Source organism: Nanorana parkeri, unplaced genomic scaffold (genome assembly GCF_000935625.1).
Source record: "Nanorana parkeri isolate BGI_ZX_2015 unplaced genomic scaffold, ASM93562v1 scaffold285, whole genome shotgun sequence".
Lineage (NCBI taxonomy): Eukaryota > Metazoa > Chordata > Amphibia > Anura > Dicroglossidae > Nanorana > Nanorana parkeri.
The window spans coordinates 658,579-678,296 of record NW_017306553.1 but is presented as its reverse complement, the minus strand read 5'-3'; the positions used below and the strand labels follow the sequence as shown (position 1 = coordinate 678,296).

The following is a 19,718-nucleotide window of genomic DNA, read 5'->3' as shown; positions in this document are numbered from 1 at the left end:
CCTGACGCCCTCGGAGCCGGTCCCGGGATCCAAGATGGGGCAGCGGATCCCGGGAATCAAGGTGAGGGGTCAGGGGGGGATAAAAATAAACCGGAAGCGCCGACCACGCGCGGGGGGGGGGGGGGGGGGTTGCGGCCTTCATCCGGGTGACACCATTGGAGGGTGACACCATTGTCAGTCATTTTGGTGGCACCACCTCGGGACGCCCCTTGCCAATATGGAGCATACAACACACCCCTGTTCCAGTATGAGCTATATAACATATGCAAGGACTCTTGTCGTCAGGAAGCAAGGTTTTACCTCCAAAAGACCAAGTGTCTGCTAAGAACTGGGATCCGGGTGAGATTTGTATAATATATATGCCGTATACTGACAGTCATTTTGGTGTCACCCCCCTCTGGGAAGTCGGGCAGTCGGTCATGGACTGAGAGCCCGCCAGTTACTCGAGAGAGGAGGGCATATCTTATCCAACCGGGTGAAAGTCCCCTCCTCTCTGCTTGCCACCATCACCAAGATGGCCGCTGGCAGGTAACAGCAGTACCGCGCGTGATGCAACACATTCCAAATCTCCTGGACATTCCGGGAGTCTTCCGCTATAAGACAGAGGCTCCCGGCCGCCCGGGAGAGAAAAATTTTCTCCCTGAAAGGTTTACTCTGCTCTATCTAGCAGAATACATCTTTCCCTGATATCTGATTTTCTTCATTCTAACATCAGGGCCGCCATCAGTCAGGAATGAATAGCTAGGCTTCTATTGGCTATTTCAATTTTCAATATCCAATAGCAAAATAGCTATTGCACCCGCCCACTGCTGCTGTCAATCAGCAGATGTGGACCCGAAGTTCTCCATCAGGTCCTCCTCTGCTGATTGACAGCAGCACAGGGCGGCTTAGCAATAGCAAGGCTGCTATTGGATATTGCAAATTGAAATAGCAATCTTGAAAACAAAACTTTTTTCTTTTGTTTTTGGATCGAGTGGAGAGGAATTAGAACCCCTGTCCTGTTTTTATTGCTGTCTGTGTCCCTGTTAGGGAGCTCCACCCCCTCTACTTGTCCAGGTGACCGTTATCACTGAAAGTGTAATAAAATCCCAAAACAAGAATAAATGGGAAATCTTCCAATGGGGACACTGGTTCTGGTGACACTGCTGACCACCAGGGATTTCCCTCACTTTTTCTCTCACTTCCTGTTGTGGCTATTGGACAGGAAGTGAAGGGAAATCTCCCTAATGGGACACAGATGACAAAAGAAGCTGACAGGGGTTATAACTCTCTTGCACTATCAAAACTTTTTGGCTTTAGTTTTACTTTAAGAGTTAAGGTGGACGGAGATGAGTGTGGTATTTGCGGTGAGGTTTCTCCTCCCTTTGTCTAGGATCCTGTTCCTTAAGTCTGTGTAACTGCACGTAAGTGTGATCTGCCGGCCTGAACCGTTCCAAAGTTCTGCACAGCTGCAGCCGGCCCCCCCTTTATTAATGTATGCAATGCAGTGACTGTTCATCATCCGCACTGACACCAATGATGGTGGATTCCCGTCACTGACAACAATGGCTAGGCATTAGTTTCTTCATAATCACCTCTAATGTAAGTGCTTTGTTCCTCCCACTGACCACGTGGGCATTGTTCCTCCAACTGACCACGTGGGCATTGTTCCTCCATCTGACCACATGGGCATTGTTCTTCCAACTGACCACATAGGCATTGTTCTTCCAACTGACCACATGGGCATTGTTCTTCCTACTGACCACATAGGCATTGTTCTTCCAACTGACCACATGGGCATTGTTCTTCCAACTGACCACATGGGCATTGTTCTTCCAACTGACCACATGGGCATTGTTCTTCCAACTGACCACTGAGGCATTCTTCCTCACACTGATCACGGGAGCATTGTTCCTCTCTCTGGCTGATAGGGAATTGTTCCTCTAGTTGACTGCTGGGGCATTGTTCCTCCCATTGACTGGTGAGTAATTGTTTCTCTCCCTCTGAGCACGGGGGCATTCTTCTTGCCACTGACCGCCGACTGTTGTTCTTCCCACTGACCTCTGGGGCATCGTTCCTTCCACTGACCTCTGGGGCATCGTTCCTTCCACTGACCTCGGGGGCATCGTTCCTTCCACTGACCACGGGGGCATTGTTCCTCACTCTGGCCGATGGGGAATTGTTTCTCCCTCTGAGCACGGGGGAATTCTTCTTCCCACTGACTGTCCAGTGTTGTTCCTCCCACTGACCACGGGGGGGCTTTGTTCTCCCACTGACCACATGGGCATTGTCCCTCCCTCTGGGCCGATGGGGTATTGTTCCTCCAGCTGACTACTGGGGCATTGTTCCTCCCATTGACCACTGGGGCATTGTCCTTCCCATTGCCTGCTGAGGCATTGTTCCTCGTTGCCCAATACACCAACACCACCATCTTCTCCACCCCTTTTTTTAATTTGTCATGACTCCTTTTAAGCCATTTGTAGACTACTTGTGATTTAATTTCATCCTGGCTTCAGGTTCTATTCTCGCCATCTTACAGAAGCTGGGAATGAATTGTCACCATGGGCCATGTACACTATAAAAAATATTTGGAGACAGAATTTTCTTTTTTAAGAGTAAAACAGATATGCAAAGTTTATTCTTCTGAAAAAATGGCTAAAGTTCCACGTGAAAGTATACCCATAACTTTTTATTTCTTGTTTTGCATAGAGTGGGGGAGGATTAGAACTCCTGTTGGGTTTTACTGCCATTTGAGGCTCTGTTGCAGATCTAGTTCTGTCACTTCCTGTCTAGGAAAAAGGTTGTCCCCAGGATAGGAAGTAAGCAGTAAATCTTAGCAAAAAAAAGAAAAGCTTTGTGTATACTTAGAAGCAAAATTATATCCAGACAGATATTTCAAAGCAGATGTCGCCCTCTGGTGGTTGAAGTGAATATTTTGTAGGTCAATGTGCCACTGAAGTGTCCTGCTCATTTTTATGTTGCACATGTGCATGCCAGAAATTAAAGCTCCGGCCTTCCCTTCAGTCTTGCACAATTGTACCGTCTCCTCTCCTGGACTGAAATTGCTTACTCTGCCTTCAATACACACTGTGAGCGTCTGTGAGTGTCCATTGTTTTTCTGTGGAGCCAATTCTGTTTGCCTGGGGAATGGACTATATCAGTGGTGTCACTAGGAGGGTTCAGCCCACATCCATGTGACACCATTGTCAGTCATTTTGGTGTCACTCCCCTCTGAAAAGTTGGGCATTCGGTCATGACCTTGCTTTGTGCACTGATGCGCAGTCATGTTGGAACAGGAAGGGGCCATCCCCAAACTGTACCCACAATGTTGGGAGCAGGAAATTGTCCAAAATGTCTTGGTATGTAAAGAGTTCCCTTCACTGGAACTAAGGGGCGGAGCCCAACCCCTGAAAAACAACCCCACACCATAATCCCCCCTCCACCAAACTTTACACTTGGCACAATGCAGTCAGGTGAGTACCGTTCTCCTGGCTACCGGCAAACCCAGACACGTCCATCAGATTGCCAGACAGAGAAGCGTGATTGGTCACTCCAGAGAACACGTCTCCACTTCTCTAGAGTCCAGTGGCGGCGTGCTTTACACCACGGCATCCCACGCTTTGCATTGCACTTGGTGATGTAAGGCTTGGATGCAGCTGCTCGGCCATGGAAACCCATTCCATGAAGCTCTCTACGCAATGTTGTGCCAATTAAGGGCCGCATGAAGTTTGGAGGTCTGTAGCTATTGACTCTGCAGACAGTTGGCGACTTCTGCGCATTGTGCGCTTCAGCATGCGCTGACCCCGCTCTGTCATGTTACGTGGCCTACCACTTTGCGGCTGAGTTGCTGTTGTTCCCAGTTGCTTCCACTTTGTTATAATACCACTAACAGGTGACCGCGGAATGTTTAGTAACAAGGAAATGTCACGGATGGACTTATTGCACAGGTGACAACCCATTACGGTACCACGCTTGAATTCACTGAGTTCCTGAGAGTGGCCCATTCTTTCACAAATGTTTGTAGAAGCGTCTTCATGCCGAGGTGCGTGATTTTATACACCTGTGGCCATGGAGGTGATTGGAACACCTGAATCCAATGATTTGTAGGGGGTGTCCCAATACTCTTGACAATATAGTGTACATGCATATATGAATGCTTAGCATAAATAGAGATAGCGGTGTCATTTCTCATATCGTCCTCTTGGGGGCAGCATCTGCATTAGGATCTGCGGGACAATACTGTGAAAAGTTCTTTCTAAGCAAATTCATCAGATGAGTCCATGTGATCCTCACAATTCTAAGATTGTTCTTTATTGTCCTTTCCTTGTTCTTTTATTGACTCCACATTCAGTGCGTAAATAGAGATTCAGTAAAGAAAATCTAAAATCCCACCAGGAAGACAATTCTGTAATGATCGATCAGTGTCTGTAGATTTTTATTGAAATGACAAAAAATTCACTGGAAGAATTCATCAACAGAATTTATTCTGTGTACAGTGCAAAATTAGGAAATGTAATCTTCACTACAAATACGATAAAACACTGAGGGGGGAAATGATCAAACCTGGAGCAGACAGAATCTGGAGCGGTTGCCTATGGCAACCAATCAGCTTCTCTCTTCAGTTTGTTCAGTTAAGGTGTGAAAATGAAAGGTGGATGCTGATTGGTTGCCATGGGCAACCTCCTGACACACTGCCCACCTTTACCCATGCACAACCCACCTGAGAGTCCGCACAGCCCACCATAGACCACACACAGCCCTCCTGAGAGTCTGCACAGCCCACCATAGACCCCACACAGCCCTCCTGAGAGTCTGCACCGCCCACCATGGAACCTGCACAGCCCACCTGAGAGCCTGTACAGCCACCTGAGAGTCTAAACAGCCCACCATTAACCCCACACAGCCCACCCTTGACCCTGCACAGCCCACCATTAACCCCGCATAGCTCACCAATAAATGATCAGCCTACACTGTAGAAATCAATATGATTGACCAGTAGATGATCAGCCTACTACAAAAACCAGTGTACAACCAGTTTACACTGCAGTAAACCAGTATTGCACCAGTGTACACTGCAGAAACCGTGTATGATCAGTGTAAACTTCAGAGTGGGGAAAACAATGATACGTCAGTGACATGGATGCACCCAGTTCACTTTTGGACATCATTGTTTTGCCTTTCTTAACCAAATTTACAGGTAGGTACGTGGCATAGCTATGAGAGGCGGTTGTACTGTCTCCCTATATGTTGTAAAGCACTGTGCAAACTGTTGGTGCTATATAAATCCTGAATAATAATAATGCTACCACCTATGTCCGTGTCACATTGGGACACTGGGATTGTATCCCCTTAGTGAACTGCAATAGCATGAAGATTATAGCTAGGCCACCTAATCATCCATCAGGCCCTAGGCTGCTGCCTTGTGGGTGATATGATTCTTCTAGGCTGCAGTGCACTGTGCGCTGATCCACAATGTCTGTTGGATCTGCCTGCACTGGATTACATCAGACTCAAGTACTAGCTCAGTTGGGTAGATTTGTGCTTAGATTGCTGATCTGCTTCAAAAAGTTGCCAAGCAATTTATGTTAAACCTCTGACTTCAACACTTCAAATACTTTCTTCAAAGAGAACAATGCTGCTTTCTCTGTGGCTGCTGGTAGGGGACAAGCTTTTCTACTCAGGCTGTGGCTGCTTTAGAAATAAAACAAACTGTAAGACATTGAAGGGCTCATTCCGATGGGTCAGATCCAGGAGCGTCCCGAGGCTGGGTTTCACACCACCGGGTGTCACACCACCGTGTTGTCATCGCGCATGTGCAGCCATCTGATTGACGCCTGCCGGCGTGATGGACGTCGGCAGAGAGAGGAGGGGACGTTCACCCGGCGGGATGAGGTATGCCGCCGGGTCCCCTCCTCTCTCCTGACACCCTCCTCTCCGCCACCCTACACCAGTTCTCCCCCTTCCCGTGATTGACTATTCCCAGTCAGCGCCCACACCCCATTTTCCCAGAACGCAATCGCCAAGGGGCATCCCGAGGCCGGGTGTCACCCAGAGCGGAGACCAGGTGACACTACGCTGTGAGGTCATCGTGCGCATTTGGGGGTCATCTACTTGACGCCTGCCAGCGGCCATCTTAGTGATGGGTGACGGCAGAGAGAGGTATGCCTCTCTTCTGATACTGTCGGGCGCTCGGTCCATGACCGTGTGCCCGACTTTTTAGAGTCGTTTTGGTGCCTCCACTGCAATGGTGTCACCCAGGTGCGGGCCGCACCCCCGCATCCCCCTTGAGACGCCACTGGTCAGATCTGTACACTGTGCACGCCTGTAAAATGTCCTGATCCCAGAAGTGACGGGTGCTGTGTGTTCCTGCGTGCAGCAGCCTGTTCTTCCCTATGGGAGGACGCGGCTACACACAATTACATGCGGTCACATCCATGCAGGTCTGGGTTTCCCGCACTTCTTTCTTTTTTTCCCTTCTTTTCCCTTTCTTTCTTTCTTTCTTTCTCTGGCACCCGGATCCGCAAGGATGTGCAGGTTAGGTGTGCATGTGACTGGATGTAATTGCATGCAACCACGTCCTCGCCTAGGGAAGATCAGGCTGCTGCGCGCAATCATATGCAGCACCTGTCCCTTCCAGGATCGGGTCATTTTACGCACGTGCACGCCCATCTGAATGGGCTCGAACACTTCTTGTTTTGATGTTCCTGGAATGTATTTAGCTGATTTAAACTGAAGATTCAATTGAACTTTATTTCCTTTTTTTTAAAATTAAAAAGACAACTATATCTGATGCTAGGTACGCTATAAAATTACAAGAAAAAAACAAATCTCATGGGCCCGGTATAGTGTTGTTTAAAGTCACATATATCTGTATCTCTCACTTGCAACCACATGCTCCTGTCACAAACAATGGAACAAAACGCCGTTTGGCCAGCCGTGTGAGACCTGTTCTTGTTTGCTGTTTGCCCTGACACGTGAGGGTCTGTTGACAGCGCGTTCGACCCACAAAAACAACACCCAGAAAAACGAAAACCGTGTTTTGGAGTGACACAGCGACACAGCTGTGAGTGTCATGCACTGCCTCCCTCCAGCGGCCAACAAGCCAGATGACGGCGATGCTCTGCAAAGCATTGTGGCTTAACCACCGCTATCCTTGCAAAACACCATATCCCAGGTGCACAGAACAGGGGGGAGGGGGGAGGGGGCAGGGCCCAGGGCCCATGTACAGCTGCGGCAAAGGGGGTCAGTGGGGTTCCCTTCTCTCATTGGCTGTCAGGACTGAGTGTAGACATTTGAATTCTGGAAGGAAAGATAAATAAAGGCTCACAGCTTTCTGGCAGACAGAAAAACACTGACACTTGTTATCCCAGGCTGGGAATTTGAATGACACTTCGTGTGAGCGCTGACAGGTTGACAGCAGGTAAAGTACATACATCTATCTGTTTTCTTGCTGGCAGGCGAGCCTGACCAGCTTGCCAATGACCTAGAGAGGGGCACTTATTCAGGTCACATGACCAAGCGTGGTCCTGTGGCTCTGCGGTAGGGTTGCAACCTGGCAGGTATTGTACCAGCCTGGGCTTTAAAAAATGGAAATTGCTGCCAATGTTATTAATAGAAAAGAAACCATAAGCCGGCGTTTTTACCCAGAAAAGAAGGCAAACACAGTCTGCCGCTGTTACTATGGAATATCGCTTTGGCGTCACTCACGGCAGTCCTCAGTACCTGTCTGCAGACTTGTTGCGAAAGTGTGCCATCGCACAAAGGTCAGCTAATTGGTTATTAATGATAAAAGTGAGCCTGTCACCTATGAAACCATGTCACAGCGTCCTAAAGCAGACTGATCAGAGCAGAAACCTCTCAGACGTCTTAAATTCATGCCGCCGCTGCCAAATAATAAGCAGGAGAAAACCAATGATCTGAATGCCTTCTATTTGAACCTCTGAGTGCTGTGCAGAGATGGTTGGGGGCTCTTTATTCCTTCAAAATTAGACAAAATGAGATTTTCATAATACTTTTTAACATGATTTCTGATATTCATATAGATATGTTATTTTAAAGAGTGAACTGCTGCATGTCAAAGAGCTCTATTTGTGATAATGGATTCCTTCGATATTCTACAATATTATTAACTAGGGATTTTTTTCACTGACTCTTCTTATGTTTGAATGAGGCTCAGAAGCAGGTGTAAGATAGTGACCTCTGGACCAGAGGATGGGCAGCATCATTAATAGCATCTGCCTAGTGTGTGTTTGTAGGGATATTCCACTCAAAATGTATATTTCATCATTTGGTGAATGTTGAAAGACTATTAGGGTTATTCACAAAGGGTGAAGAGTTTGGAGAAGGCAGGAGAAGTGAACAGTCTAGGACAGTGATGGCGAACCTTGGCACTCCAGCTGTTTTGGAACTACAAGTCCCATGAGGCATTGCAAGGCTCTGACAGCCACAGACATAACTCCCAGAGGCAGATGCATGTTGGGATTTGTAGTTTTGGCACAGCTTGCCGCTGTTACTATGGAATATCGCTTTGGCGTCACTCACGGCAGTCCTCAGTACCTGTCTGCAGACTTGTTGCGAAAGTGTGCCATCGCACAAAGGTCAGCTAATTGGTTATTAATGATAAAAGTGAGCCTGTCACCTATGAAACCATGTCACAGCGTCCTAAAGCAGACTGATCAGAGCAGAAACCTCTCAGACGTCTTAAATTCATGCCGCCGCTGCCAAATAATAAGCAGGAGAAAACCAATGATCTGAATGCCTTCTATTTGAACCTCTGAGTGCTGTGCAGAGATGGTTGGGGGCTCTTTATTCCTTCAAAATTAGACAAAATGAGATTTTCATAATACTTTTTAACATGATTTCTGATATTCATATAGATATGTTATTTTAAAGAGTGAACTGCTGCATGTCAAAGAGCTCTATTTGTGATAATGGATTCCTTCGATATTCTACAATATTATTAACTAGGGATTTTTTTCACTGACTCTTCTTATGTTTGAATGAGGCTCAGAAGCAGGTGTAAGATAGTGACCTCTGGACCAGAGGATGGGCAGCATCATTAATAGCATCTGCCTAGTGTGTGTTTGTAGGGATATTCCACTCAAAATGTATATTTCATCATTTGGTGAATGTTGAAAGACTATTAGGGTTATTCACAAAGGGTGAAGAGTTTGGAGAAGGCAGGAGAAGTGAACAGTCTAGGACAGTGATGGCGAACCTTGGCACTCCAGCTGTTTTGGAACTACAAGTCCCATGAGGCATTGCAAGGCTCTGACAGCCACAGACATAACTCCCAGAGGCAGATGCATGTTGGGATTTGTAGTTTTGGCACAGCTGGAGTGCCAAGGTTCGCCACCACTGGTCTAGGACAACATAGAATGATTTGGAAAAATTCTCCAATTCAGCTCACTTTCCAGTTCAGCTATGTTGTCCTAGATTGTTCACTTCTCCTGCCTTCTCCAAACTCTTCACCCTTTTGTTAATAACCCTGTATGTATTTCTTCTTTCTTTATTTCTTTGTTTCTTTGTTTGTTTCTTTCTTTCTTTCTTTCTTTCTTTCTTTCTTTCTCACTCTCGCTCTTTCCTTTCAATACCGTTCTTTTTTCTCCTTTTCTTTTTTTTTTCTTTACTTTCCTTTCATTTAATTTCCTTTCTCTTTTTTCTCCTTTTCCTTTGCGTTCTTTTCTTTTCCTTCCCTTGCCTTGCCTTTCTTGCCTAAATGTTGCAAATTCTATGGCTATCATAGGCTAGGGCTGCACACTTAATTTTTATTTAAAGGATAACTCCTTTGTTTCAAATTTTTAGTTATTCATAGAGCAAAGTTGGGCTGAGTCAGCCCTAAATACTTACAGTATATGTCTCCAATACTCTGTCAGTGAGATCTCCCAGTTTGAATTCCTGACTCTAAAAATAGAAAATCAATAAAACTCAAACAAGAATGGTGGGAGTCCCTCATACTGGGCACAGTAGGTATGTAGACCTGTGAACTCAGTGCGGAGCTCTCACCAATAGAGTCCCCAAAGAGATAGCAGAAAATGTCAGTTTTACCCTTCCACATCTACCTAATACTGAAATGTAATATGGGGGAATTGACCCTTTAATACAAATGTTTGGGGTTCATGTACATGGATATTATTTACCTCTATTTAACACGTCAGCTGATTCCTATTTAGACTGCTTTTTACCTGCTATGTATTGCGTTTCACTGAATGCAGCCAGTCCTATTGGAGATGTGTTTGCATCGCAGGTAGAGGCAGTTAAACACAGTCTACTGCATGGGAACACATGTGTTTGAGCTCAGCTGGATGTGTTTGATATCAACGCCCGAGTACAAAAGCCCTTAATCATGTTTTACAAAGCGTTGAGGCTTTTGAAGTCCCTTTCATGTGTTTTGTGTATATTTTAATATGCACTTGAACTGTCGCCATGTGTAATGATATGGTCAGTGAATTTCTCTCTGAACCCTAGTATTTCTATAATTTATAGCCGGGATTATGTGTGGTGAACTGGTTGGTATTTTCTTGCTCCTGGACCAGTATTAGCACAGAGATCATTTAAAATTTTTTTATATTTTTCAGGACAGGTGACTGTATTAAAGGGGAACCCCAGCCCAAATCTGTTTTTATTTTAAATTCCTATGTTAGAAAAGAGCAGGGAGGGTTAACTTTTAACAAATTTTTATTTTTGCTATCTGGGATCTAGTTGGGAAGGTTTGCCCTTACTACCTCCCGCTACCACACGACACAAAAGGGGCTGATGTGTAAAAAGTTAATAAAACAATTTTGCCCGTAGCAGCTAATCAGCCTCCAACTCTCAGTTTTGCATAGCTGGAGGTTACTATGGGTAACCAGAACTTTCCTTGTTAGCACACTGTTCATACATAAGGGCTACCGTGAGGAGTAATCTCTCCAATGGGCACTCAGCAATTAAATCCATTAGGAAAAAAAATGTTTTGGCTGGGGTTCTGCTTTCAGATACAACCTGGAATCTGGCTGGTATGGACATTCAGATATGCACAGTCAAACCAAGCAGTAATGTGCTGAGTGCGGTAACCCAGAGAACCCAATCAGATTTTACTTTTCATCATTTTGGAACAATAAACTGTGATTGGTTGCTTTTAGTTACAGCACTTTGTTTACTGCTATTTGCCTTGGTAAATAAGACTATGGTGTTTTATTATACACTTTATGCGTTAATAGATTTGTTAGCCTGTTAGTGTAAATTGAAATGTTAAGTGGCTATTGATTATATCATTATCATTTCAATGTTGGCAGTGTTGCAACACAAGCAAATCACATACATGTATTTAAAGAAAATTAATTGTGTTAAATGCAAAATTCAGCTCGTTAACACATCAAAACCTACTAATCCTGGGATACAACATACATTTGAAGCCACACTGCTGTGCTGGAGCACCTCTGCAAAGTGCAATTCCTAACCTAAATTGAGTTTCCGAACATGGGACATATGGGGTATAAGTACCTGGAGGATGCCCTCTCCTCAAACACACCAGAAACCCTCCATTGCTCAAGCCAGTTGAAGACTTCCATTATTTGACAGCCCCAAATCCAACAAAGTAAGAACATAGGTATTATAGTATAGATATTATTTTAAAGGGATCATATTATAGATATTATGTTATCTTTAAAAAGTTTATTGTGTTACATTTTACAGTATTTATAGAAATGCTTCTTTAGCTTATGTCTGTGCATCAGTAATCATATAGACTGACCAGTATCAGTATCAGTATCTGGACAAGTTTGTAGAACTGCCATAAAGAACAAAATTCAGTCTTGGTCTGAACTCTGCAGGGAGTGCTTAAATAATCACATTGGAATGCCCAAGAGTGTAAAACTGATCCATGGAGTTCAGTGCACAATTTTGGAACCAAACACTTGCAGGTCACTGGCCAAGTGCTTCTGTCCCACCTGCCAAGTGCCTGAAAACTAGCATGAAGTTAACAAGGTCTATTGATTTTGGCTTCAGCATATTGGAATAAGTAACTGCAAAGTTTTTATATTTTTGTCAAACAAACCTTTAAAAAGGCAAGTTAAATTTCACCAACAAATTGTAAAAACATGTAGATTTGCTGTTCAGTTTTTATTCATATATGTTCTTTTTTACATTTCAGCAATCAAGAACATAGATTTTCCGTTGGTCTCTGTGCCACGGGATCCAGCACTCAGCAAAATGCACCAGCCATACATGAAGTTTTCCGACTGGAAGTTTAAGCTGTTTCGAGTGAAATCTTTGGAAAGGACCCCCTCTCAAGAGGAACAAGATGATTATAGGGTGTCTTGCACCAGCTCCCAGGAGACGTCACCCTATTTTAATGTCAGATCGAATGGCCTTGACCTCGGAACTTTATCACCGCCACCTTCAGAATGTATGAGTCAGGAAGAATGCATGGGGGACAATGACTCAGAGCTGAAAAGAATGGAGGAAGATTCTCATACGGCAAATTTGCAACACCTGTGCCGTATTTGTGGCATTTCTTTTAAAATAGATCAACAGAGCAGAAACTATCCAGTCCACGGGCCCGTGGATGATGAAACTCAAGAAGTCCTAAGACGGAGAGAGAAGAAAGCAACCTCTTGGCCTGAACTTATCACAAAGGTTTTCAAGGTTGATGTCAGGGGTGATTTGGACACCATTCACCCAACCCGCTTCTGTCATAACTGCTGGACAATCATGCATCAGAAGTTCAGCAATACCTCCAGTGAAGTTTATTTCCCTCGAAATAAAGTTGTGGAGTGGAAGTCTCACTCAACCACATGTAAAGTTTGCAATTACTCCAAAACCTGGGGAAAAAGAAAAGGAGGGCTCATTCAGAGTTCTCTCCTGCCCAAAAAACGCAAAATCAGTGTAGAACATGGGAAAAAGGTCAAAAATGGAAATACCACATCCTTTTGGAAGAACAGCAAAGCTCTAAATCAGATAAAGACCAGCTGCAAGAAAATCCACCTTGATGCCAATCTCCTGGTTGTGGAATATCCTTCTGACTTTGTCAAGTCGGTGACTTGCCAGGTGTGTGAACATATTCTGTTTGATCCAATACAAACTGCATGCAAGCACCTATTCTGCAGGAATTGCATTGTTAAGTATATCAAGATCATGGGCTGTTACTGCCCAGCCTGCAGGTATACTTGTTTCCCAACTGACTTTACAACACCAGTGAAATCTTATCTGAACATTTTAAATTCCTTGGTGCTAAAATGCACAGTGGCTGGGTGTGATGAAGAGGTCACTCTTGGAAAATACTCACACCACATCTCCAAACACAAAGAGATTAAAGGTAAAGAGGCCTATGCTCATATCAACAAAGGTGGACGTCCCAGACAACACCTGCTGTCATTGACAAGGAGAGCTCAAAAACACCGGCTTAGAGAGCTAAAGATGCAAGTAAAGGCCTTTGCTGAGAAAGAGGAAGGGGGAGATGTTAGATCGGTTTGCTTGACTCTCTTTCTGTTGGCTCTAAGAGCAAAGAATGAACACAGGCAAGCAGATGAGTTAGAAGCCATCATGGAAGGTAGAGGAGCAGGTCTTCACCCCGCTGTTTGTCTTGCAATAAGAGTAAACACCTTCCTGAGTTGCAGCCAGTATCACAAAATGTACAGGACAGTAAAAGCCACAACTGGTCGTCAAATCTTTCAGCCACTCCATGCTCTCAGAAATGCAGAAAAGGCCTTGCTGCCAGGGTATCATCCCTTTGAATGGAAACCTCCTCTGACAAATGTCTCTACCAGTACAGATGTTGGCATCATTGATGGCCTTTCAGGACTCAATAGTTCAGTTGATGAATACCCAGTGGAAGCTATTTCTAAAAGGTTTAGATATGATACTGCTTTAGTTTCCACTCTAAAAGACATGGAAGAGGATATCCTTGAAGGCTTAAAATCTCAGGATCTGGAGGAATACCTAAGTGGTCCCTTCACTGTGGTGGTCAAAGAATCTTGTGATGGAATGGGAGATGTCAGTGAGAAGCATGGCGGTGGTCCTCCAGTTCCTGAGAAAGCAGTACGTTTCTCATTCACCATCATGAACATCAGTGTTCCCAACGGAAGTGGGTCTGTTAGAATATTTGAAGAGGCCAAACCAAACTCAGAGCTTTGCTGCAAACCCCTATGTCTTATGCTTGCCGATGAATCAGACCATGAAACTCTAACAGCCATCTTGAGTCCTTTGATAGCTGAGCGAGAAACCATGAAATCGAGTGAGCTCATGTTGGAGATTGGGGGAATCCTCAGAAGTTTCAAATTTATCTTTCGTGGTACAGGGTATGACGAGAAGCTTGTGAGAGAAGTAGAAGGACTAGAAGCATCAGGCTCTGTCTATATTTGTACCCTCTGTGATGCTACTAGGCTGGAAGCTTCTCAGAACTTAGTCTTCCATTCCATTACCAGAAGTCATTCTGAGAACTTACAGCGCTATGAGACATGGAGGGCAAACCCTTACCATGAATCTGCTGACGAGCTCCGCGACAGAGTGAAAGGAGTTTCAGCAAAGCCATTTATTGAAACCCTCCCATCCATTGATGCCTTACATTGTGACATTGGAAATGCAGCTGAATTTTACAGGATATTTCAGCTAGAAATAGGGGAGGTCTACAGAAACTCCAATGCGACCAGAGAAGAGAGAAAAAAATGGCAAACTATACTTGACAAACACATTAGAAAGAAGTTGAACCTGAAACCTATCATGAGAATGAACGGAAACTTTGCCCGGAAACTCATGAGCAAAGAGACTGTAGAAGCAGTGTGCGAATTAGTGCATTGCGAAGAGAGACAAGAGGCGCTTAAAGAACTAATGGACTTGTACCTGAAAATGAAACCAGTATGGCGCTCTTCTTGCCCGGCCAAAGAATGCCCAGAGCTACTGTGCCAATACAGTTATCATTCTCAACGCTTTGCAGAACTCTTGTCCACAAAGTTCAAGTACAGATACGAGGGCAGGATTACCAACTATTTTCACAAGACCCTTGCCCACGTCCCAGAGATCATTGAACGCGATGGTTCCATTGGAGCTTGGGCCAGTGAAGGAAACGAGTCTGGCAACAAGTTGTTCAGACGTTTTAGAAAGATGAATGCCCGGCAGTCCAAAATATATGAGCTGGAAGATGTTTTGAAGCATCACTGGTTGTACACCTCCAAATATCTGCAGAAATTTATGAATGCCCATATAAATCTGAAGCATCAAGGTTTTACAGTAGATATAGATGCTAATGCAGCGCCAGAGGAAGGCTTAGAGTGTTCTTTAGATAATTTAGAGTCATTGGAATTCTGAGTTCATCAGTCAGAAATCTTTACTTTTGATTTATGTCCCATCTAGAGTTAACCAGGTGTTCCTTTGACTTAGGCCCAGAAGCCTACAGTTAAGAGCCAGTGATTCACCTTTGGTTGGCAGTAAGGAGTGTGAGTACAGATTCTAGAGGGTGCCAAGAGTTAACTAAGGAGCATTAAGTAGCTTAAGTAGAACATCGGGCTACGGAGTCAAGTTACTTAAATGCCTTACTAGCGAGTACTAAAACTTTTTTTTATAGTATTCAAAATGTTCATTGTTTTACTTTGAGAATTAAACATTTATTCGTTAAGGACATGCAATACGGACCGTGCATCCGGGTTTACCATGATTTTTGTGTGATTTTTTTTTTTTAACGAACTAGGACCTAGGTCTGCTTGATAGCAGAGTATTAGGCAATAAAAACCTCATGGCTAAATATTACTATCACTATAGAAGATAAAACATGCCTGATAGCTTAGCGAATTCAGCCTTTTTTATTTTATTAAAGGTGCAAGATATAAGTTAAATATTGTTGAACTGAGCCAAAAATAAAAAATTGCTATTATGAGTCATAAATATATAACTAACAAAGCAAATGCAGCACACTTGAGCTATGTTTTACTATTTTTTATTTATTTTTTATTATTTTTACATAGTGTATGGTATTTTTCATCGCCATTTTTGGTTGTTGGCATTTCTGTGAAAAAAAACAAGAGATTATAAAGTAGGGGAAGATTAGCCACCGTCTCATGTTCTATTACAGTTTCTGTTCCTATTGGGGAAATATATTTCTATTTATCCTAGTAGTAACCAAAATTGAAGAAAAAACATTTCTAAACTTTTGAGTTGTCATTGGAACAGCAGTAAAGGGAAAAATCTTCCAACGGGGCCACATTTTGCAGTGACAGCTGTCTGAGAGAGAGGATTCCCTCAATTTTGAGAGATTTGCTCCCACTTCCACATGTGTTTTCGGGAATAGGAAGAGAAGGTAAATCTACCCAATAGGGCACAAAGACACAAACAGGGGGTTTAACCATTCCACATTCTATCCAAAACTAGAAAAAAGTTTTGGCATTTGATATGTTTTAACAACATGCTATATGCAGACCTCTTAACCACATACCTACCAAAAGTCCCAATTTCAGCAGAACCGTTCTCTTTTACTGATCTGAATACGGAGAATTTTTTTTTGAAAGTGGTTAGATATATGGTAAGCGTGTATGCTGATTTAGTAGACTTGGGACTTAATGAGGTCTGTATAGTAGTGTTTTTTTACTCAAGATTCACACAACGTTCACTCTAATGCACACATTTTCCACCCAGGAATCAAATGGAAAAACATGTGAATGTGCTTCTGTGAAAGCTGTGTGGATCTTGGGTGAAAACATTGATGCATAAACCCCAATGTGTCTCTTTTTGATTTTAAAAGGTTTCGAGTTTTGCATCTATTCTGAATGGCATAAAAGGGTGACGCTTAGCAAGATACTTTGCTATAATAAGAGGTTGTGCGGACTGCCACTGTTCCTGGCAGATTTTATTTTATAATTCCCTTTTAATATAATTTACTTTATATTGTAGTATCAATTTTAAGACTTAGCGTCTGGAGATACAGGACTTGGTACTTTCCATGTTCTTTAAGCTGCTGTTGTTTTTAAAACTGTTCAGATATTAGAATTGACTATGCCATCATTCTACATACAGTATATAGATATGATGCAGGATCTTTTTTTTCCATGTGTTGTTTTAATGCATTTATATTTTTTCTATTTTACAATGTATAAATGAGACAATTTAGTTTTTTGATACAAGATAGATATTTCTAGACTTATTTCAGTTTTAAGGGCTATGATGTGCTGTAGCACATAGCAATTGAATTTTATCTCATGTAAGCACTGAACATGCAGAATAACGAAGGATATAAGATGATTGGTGCGTGCTGTTTTCTGATATTTTACATACAAATGTGGATAATTAACTTCTCTTATTTGATCTCTTTTGATTTGTTGGGCCGCCTCGTGACTCTACGAGATGTTGAAAGGTGATGCGAGGTGATGCGAATCTGACACTGCACTGTTGCCCTTCTGTTGTCTTGTACCAGTCTTGCCACTCTCCGTTCTGCCCTAACATTGACTAGTCGCTGACGGCCACAATTTGCACGTTCAGACCCAGATTTTCGGCTGGCAGTCCAGTCTTTAAACACTTTAACAACAGCTGCTCTTGAACATACTCGCTCCATGGCTCGCGCCAACAATCATCACACGTTCAAAGGCTGTTAAATCGCGTTGTGTACCCGTATCTTCAGAAACAAATCATTACTAATGTTGTGGTATACAATCTGCTTCCCTATTTATAATGGTCTGGCCTTCTAGCAACTTCAGCACGAAATTATAGCTAATTTGCCTACAAACGTCAGGTGGTCATAATAAACTGGCTACTCAGTGTATGTTTTAATACACTGCCTGTCCCAAAAAAGTCACACACTCTAATATTTTGTTGGACCACCTTTAGCTTTGATTATGGCACCCATTTGCCATGGCATTATTTTGATACGTTTATGCAAAATCACAACATGTAGTTCCACTCAGAGCTGCATTAATTTTTCACCAAGATCTTGTAGTGATGATAGGAGAGTCGGACCACTGTGTAAAGTCTTCTCCAGCACATCCCAAAGATTCTCAATGGGGTTAAGGTCTGGATTCTGTGATGGTCAATCCATGTGTAACAATGATGTCTCATGCTCCCTGAACCACTCTTTCACCATATGAGCCCGATGAATCCTGGCATTGTCATCTTGGAATATGTCCAATGTGCAATCAGGGAAGAAAAAACCCATTGATGGAAAAACCTGGTCACTAAGTATATTCAGGTAGGCAACTGACCTCATTTGTTTGGGGACATAACGTTGCTGAACCTAGACCTGACCAACTGAAGCAAACAAACCATATATAACACGCTCTGAAGTCCAGGCGGTGACTTTTTTTTGGCCAGACAGTGTATATGGCAATGGATTAAAAATGCTGTGAGGTATACAGAACAATACATTTTATTTATACAGAATTGTCACTTTACATTTCTCAGAAACCCTGTTTAATGATTGCTGTTTTTGTGCACATCATAGATATGTTTGATATTTTTTTAATTCTAAGAATATTCTGTTTTGCATGTGAACAATATTTTTTTCTACCTCTATTCACCTTACACTAAAAGGTACATTTCTTGTGGTGTCCCAAACACACCAGCTGTGAGACTTCACCATCGAGTTTCAGTTAGTGGTGAGGAAAGAGGATGGCATTTTCTATGGGAATTGCTTTTTATCTTCGTAACTGTCAACTGGAAACCTCAGTCGCTTCTCAATTTGAATATCATTTTTTTTAGACATTTTACCTCAAGACGTTACTTTATAACAGTTAAAATCTGCACTTTGTGTTAAGCCTCCTATCTCAGGATTCTGTTCTTTTCTTTTGTGGAAATTGAAGTGCCTTTGGCTTTTTTGTTTGTAAAGAGTACCTGTTTTGTTTTTTAAGCCATTTTAAGCTTTTTTGTGGGTTTAGTCCCTGCTAAGTTGATATATGACATTAATTGAAGCAGTGGTTTGGGTCAAAATGATGCCTCCTTTGTAAATAAAGGGTATGGCCTACGTTTATTGATATGTTCACTGATAAGGGTGCAATTTTGTCTTTTATTGAAAGTATTTTAACTGTGATTTTAATTATCTGGTTGCTGATAAATGATCAAAAATCTGTTCAAAGGAAAAAATATTTTCCTTACTGAAGTTTTTTTTTATGTTGGTTATTGGTGCATGTTGAAACTATTTTTTTAAGTACATGCACCTTGTTTGAATTAGTATGCAGTAGGAAGAGGAAGGGGGATATTTGCCTTTACAAATTCTAAAAGCGTATAGGTAGATGTAATTAGCACATAGTCTATGTGTCTAAAGCTGGCCATACACTGCTCTATTTTTTTCATTCAACCCCCTGGCTGAACAAATAAAATAGAGCAGAGTTCCCCATCAACACTGTGAGTGGGTTGATTGAGGAATCCCCGCTGTTGCTTTTGTAGTCTGACAGCGGCCGCCGGCCACTGTCAGCATACCCTAACAGAGCCGGCAGCTCATTGGCTGGCGGCTCTGTTCATATGAAGATTTTGCGACCGGCTCCTTCGAACAGCTGATTGAGGGATGCTGGCCGAAAGGGTGCCGTCAGTGGCACCCACTGTGCGAATTTCAACTGGTTCCTCACGAACTGTCCAAAATGTGCACAATGTATGGCCACCTTTAGTGAGAAATGCGGCCCTGAGGAGCCTCTCAGCTGGGCTTAGCCTGACTAAGCAGCAAATGACTTTCAGGATTCCTTCAGAACTATGCATTGTGGCAACATGCTTTGTGGAAAAGCACTTCAATGAACAGATACTGTAGAACACACACTGCATTGATGTATTAAAAAAAATTCTGCAGTTCAGAT

General features: G+C 43.1%; 1 protein-coding gene across 1 annotated transcript in view; it reads left to right on the top strand.

Annotated features, from left to right (window-relative positions):
- RAG1 (recombination activating 1) overlaps positions 1–15,261 on the top strand; it is a 19,962-nt gene extending 4,701 nt beyond the window's left edge. The window contains exon 6 of the mRNA XM_018557461.1: positions 12,110–15,261. Within this exon, the coding sequence (XP_018412963.1) occupies positions 12,110–15,261 (3,152 nt within the window). The remainder of the gene's footprint in view (positions 1–12,109) is intronic.
- Positions 15,262–19,718: the final 4,457 nt, after the last annotated feature.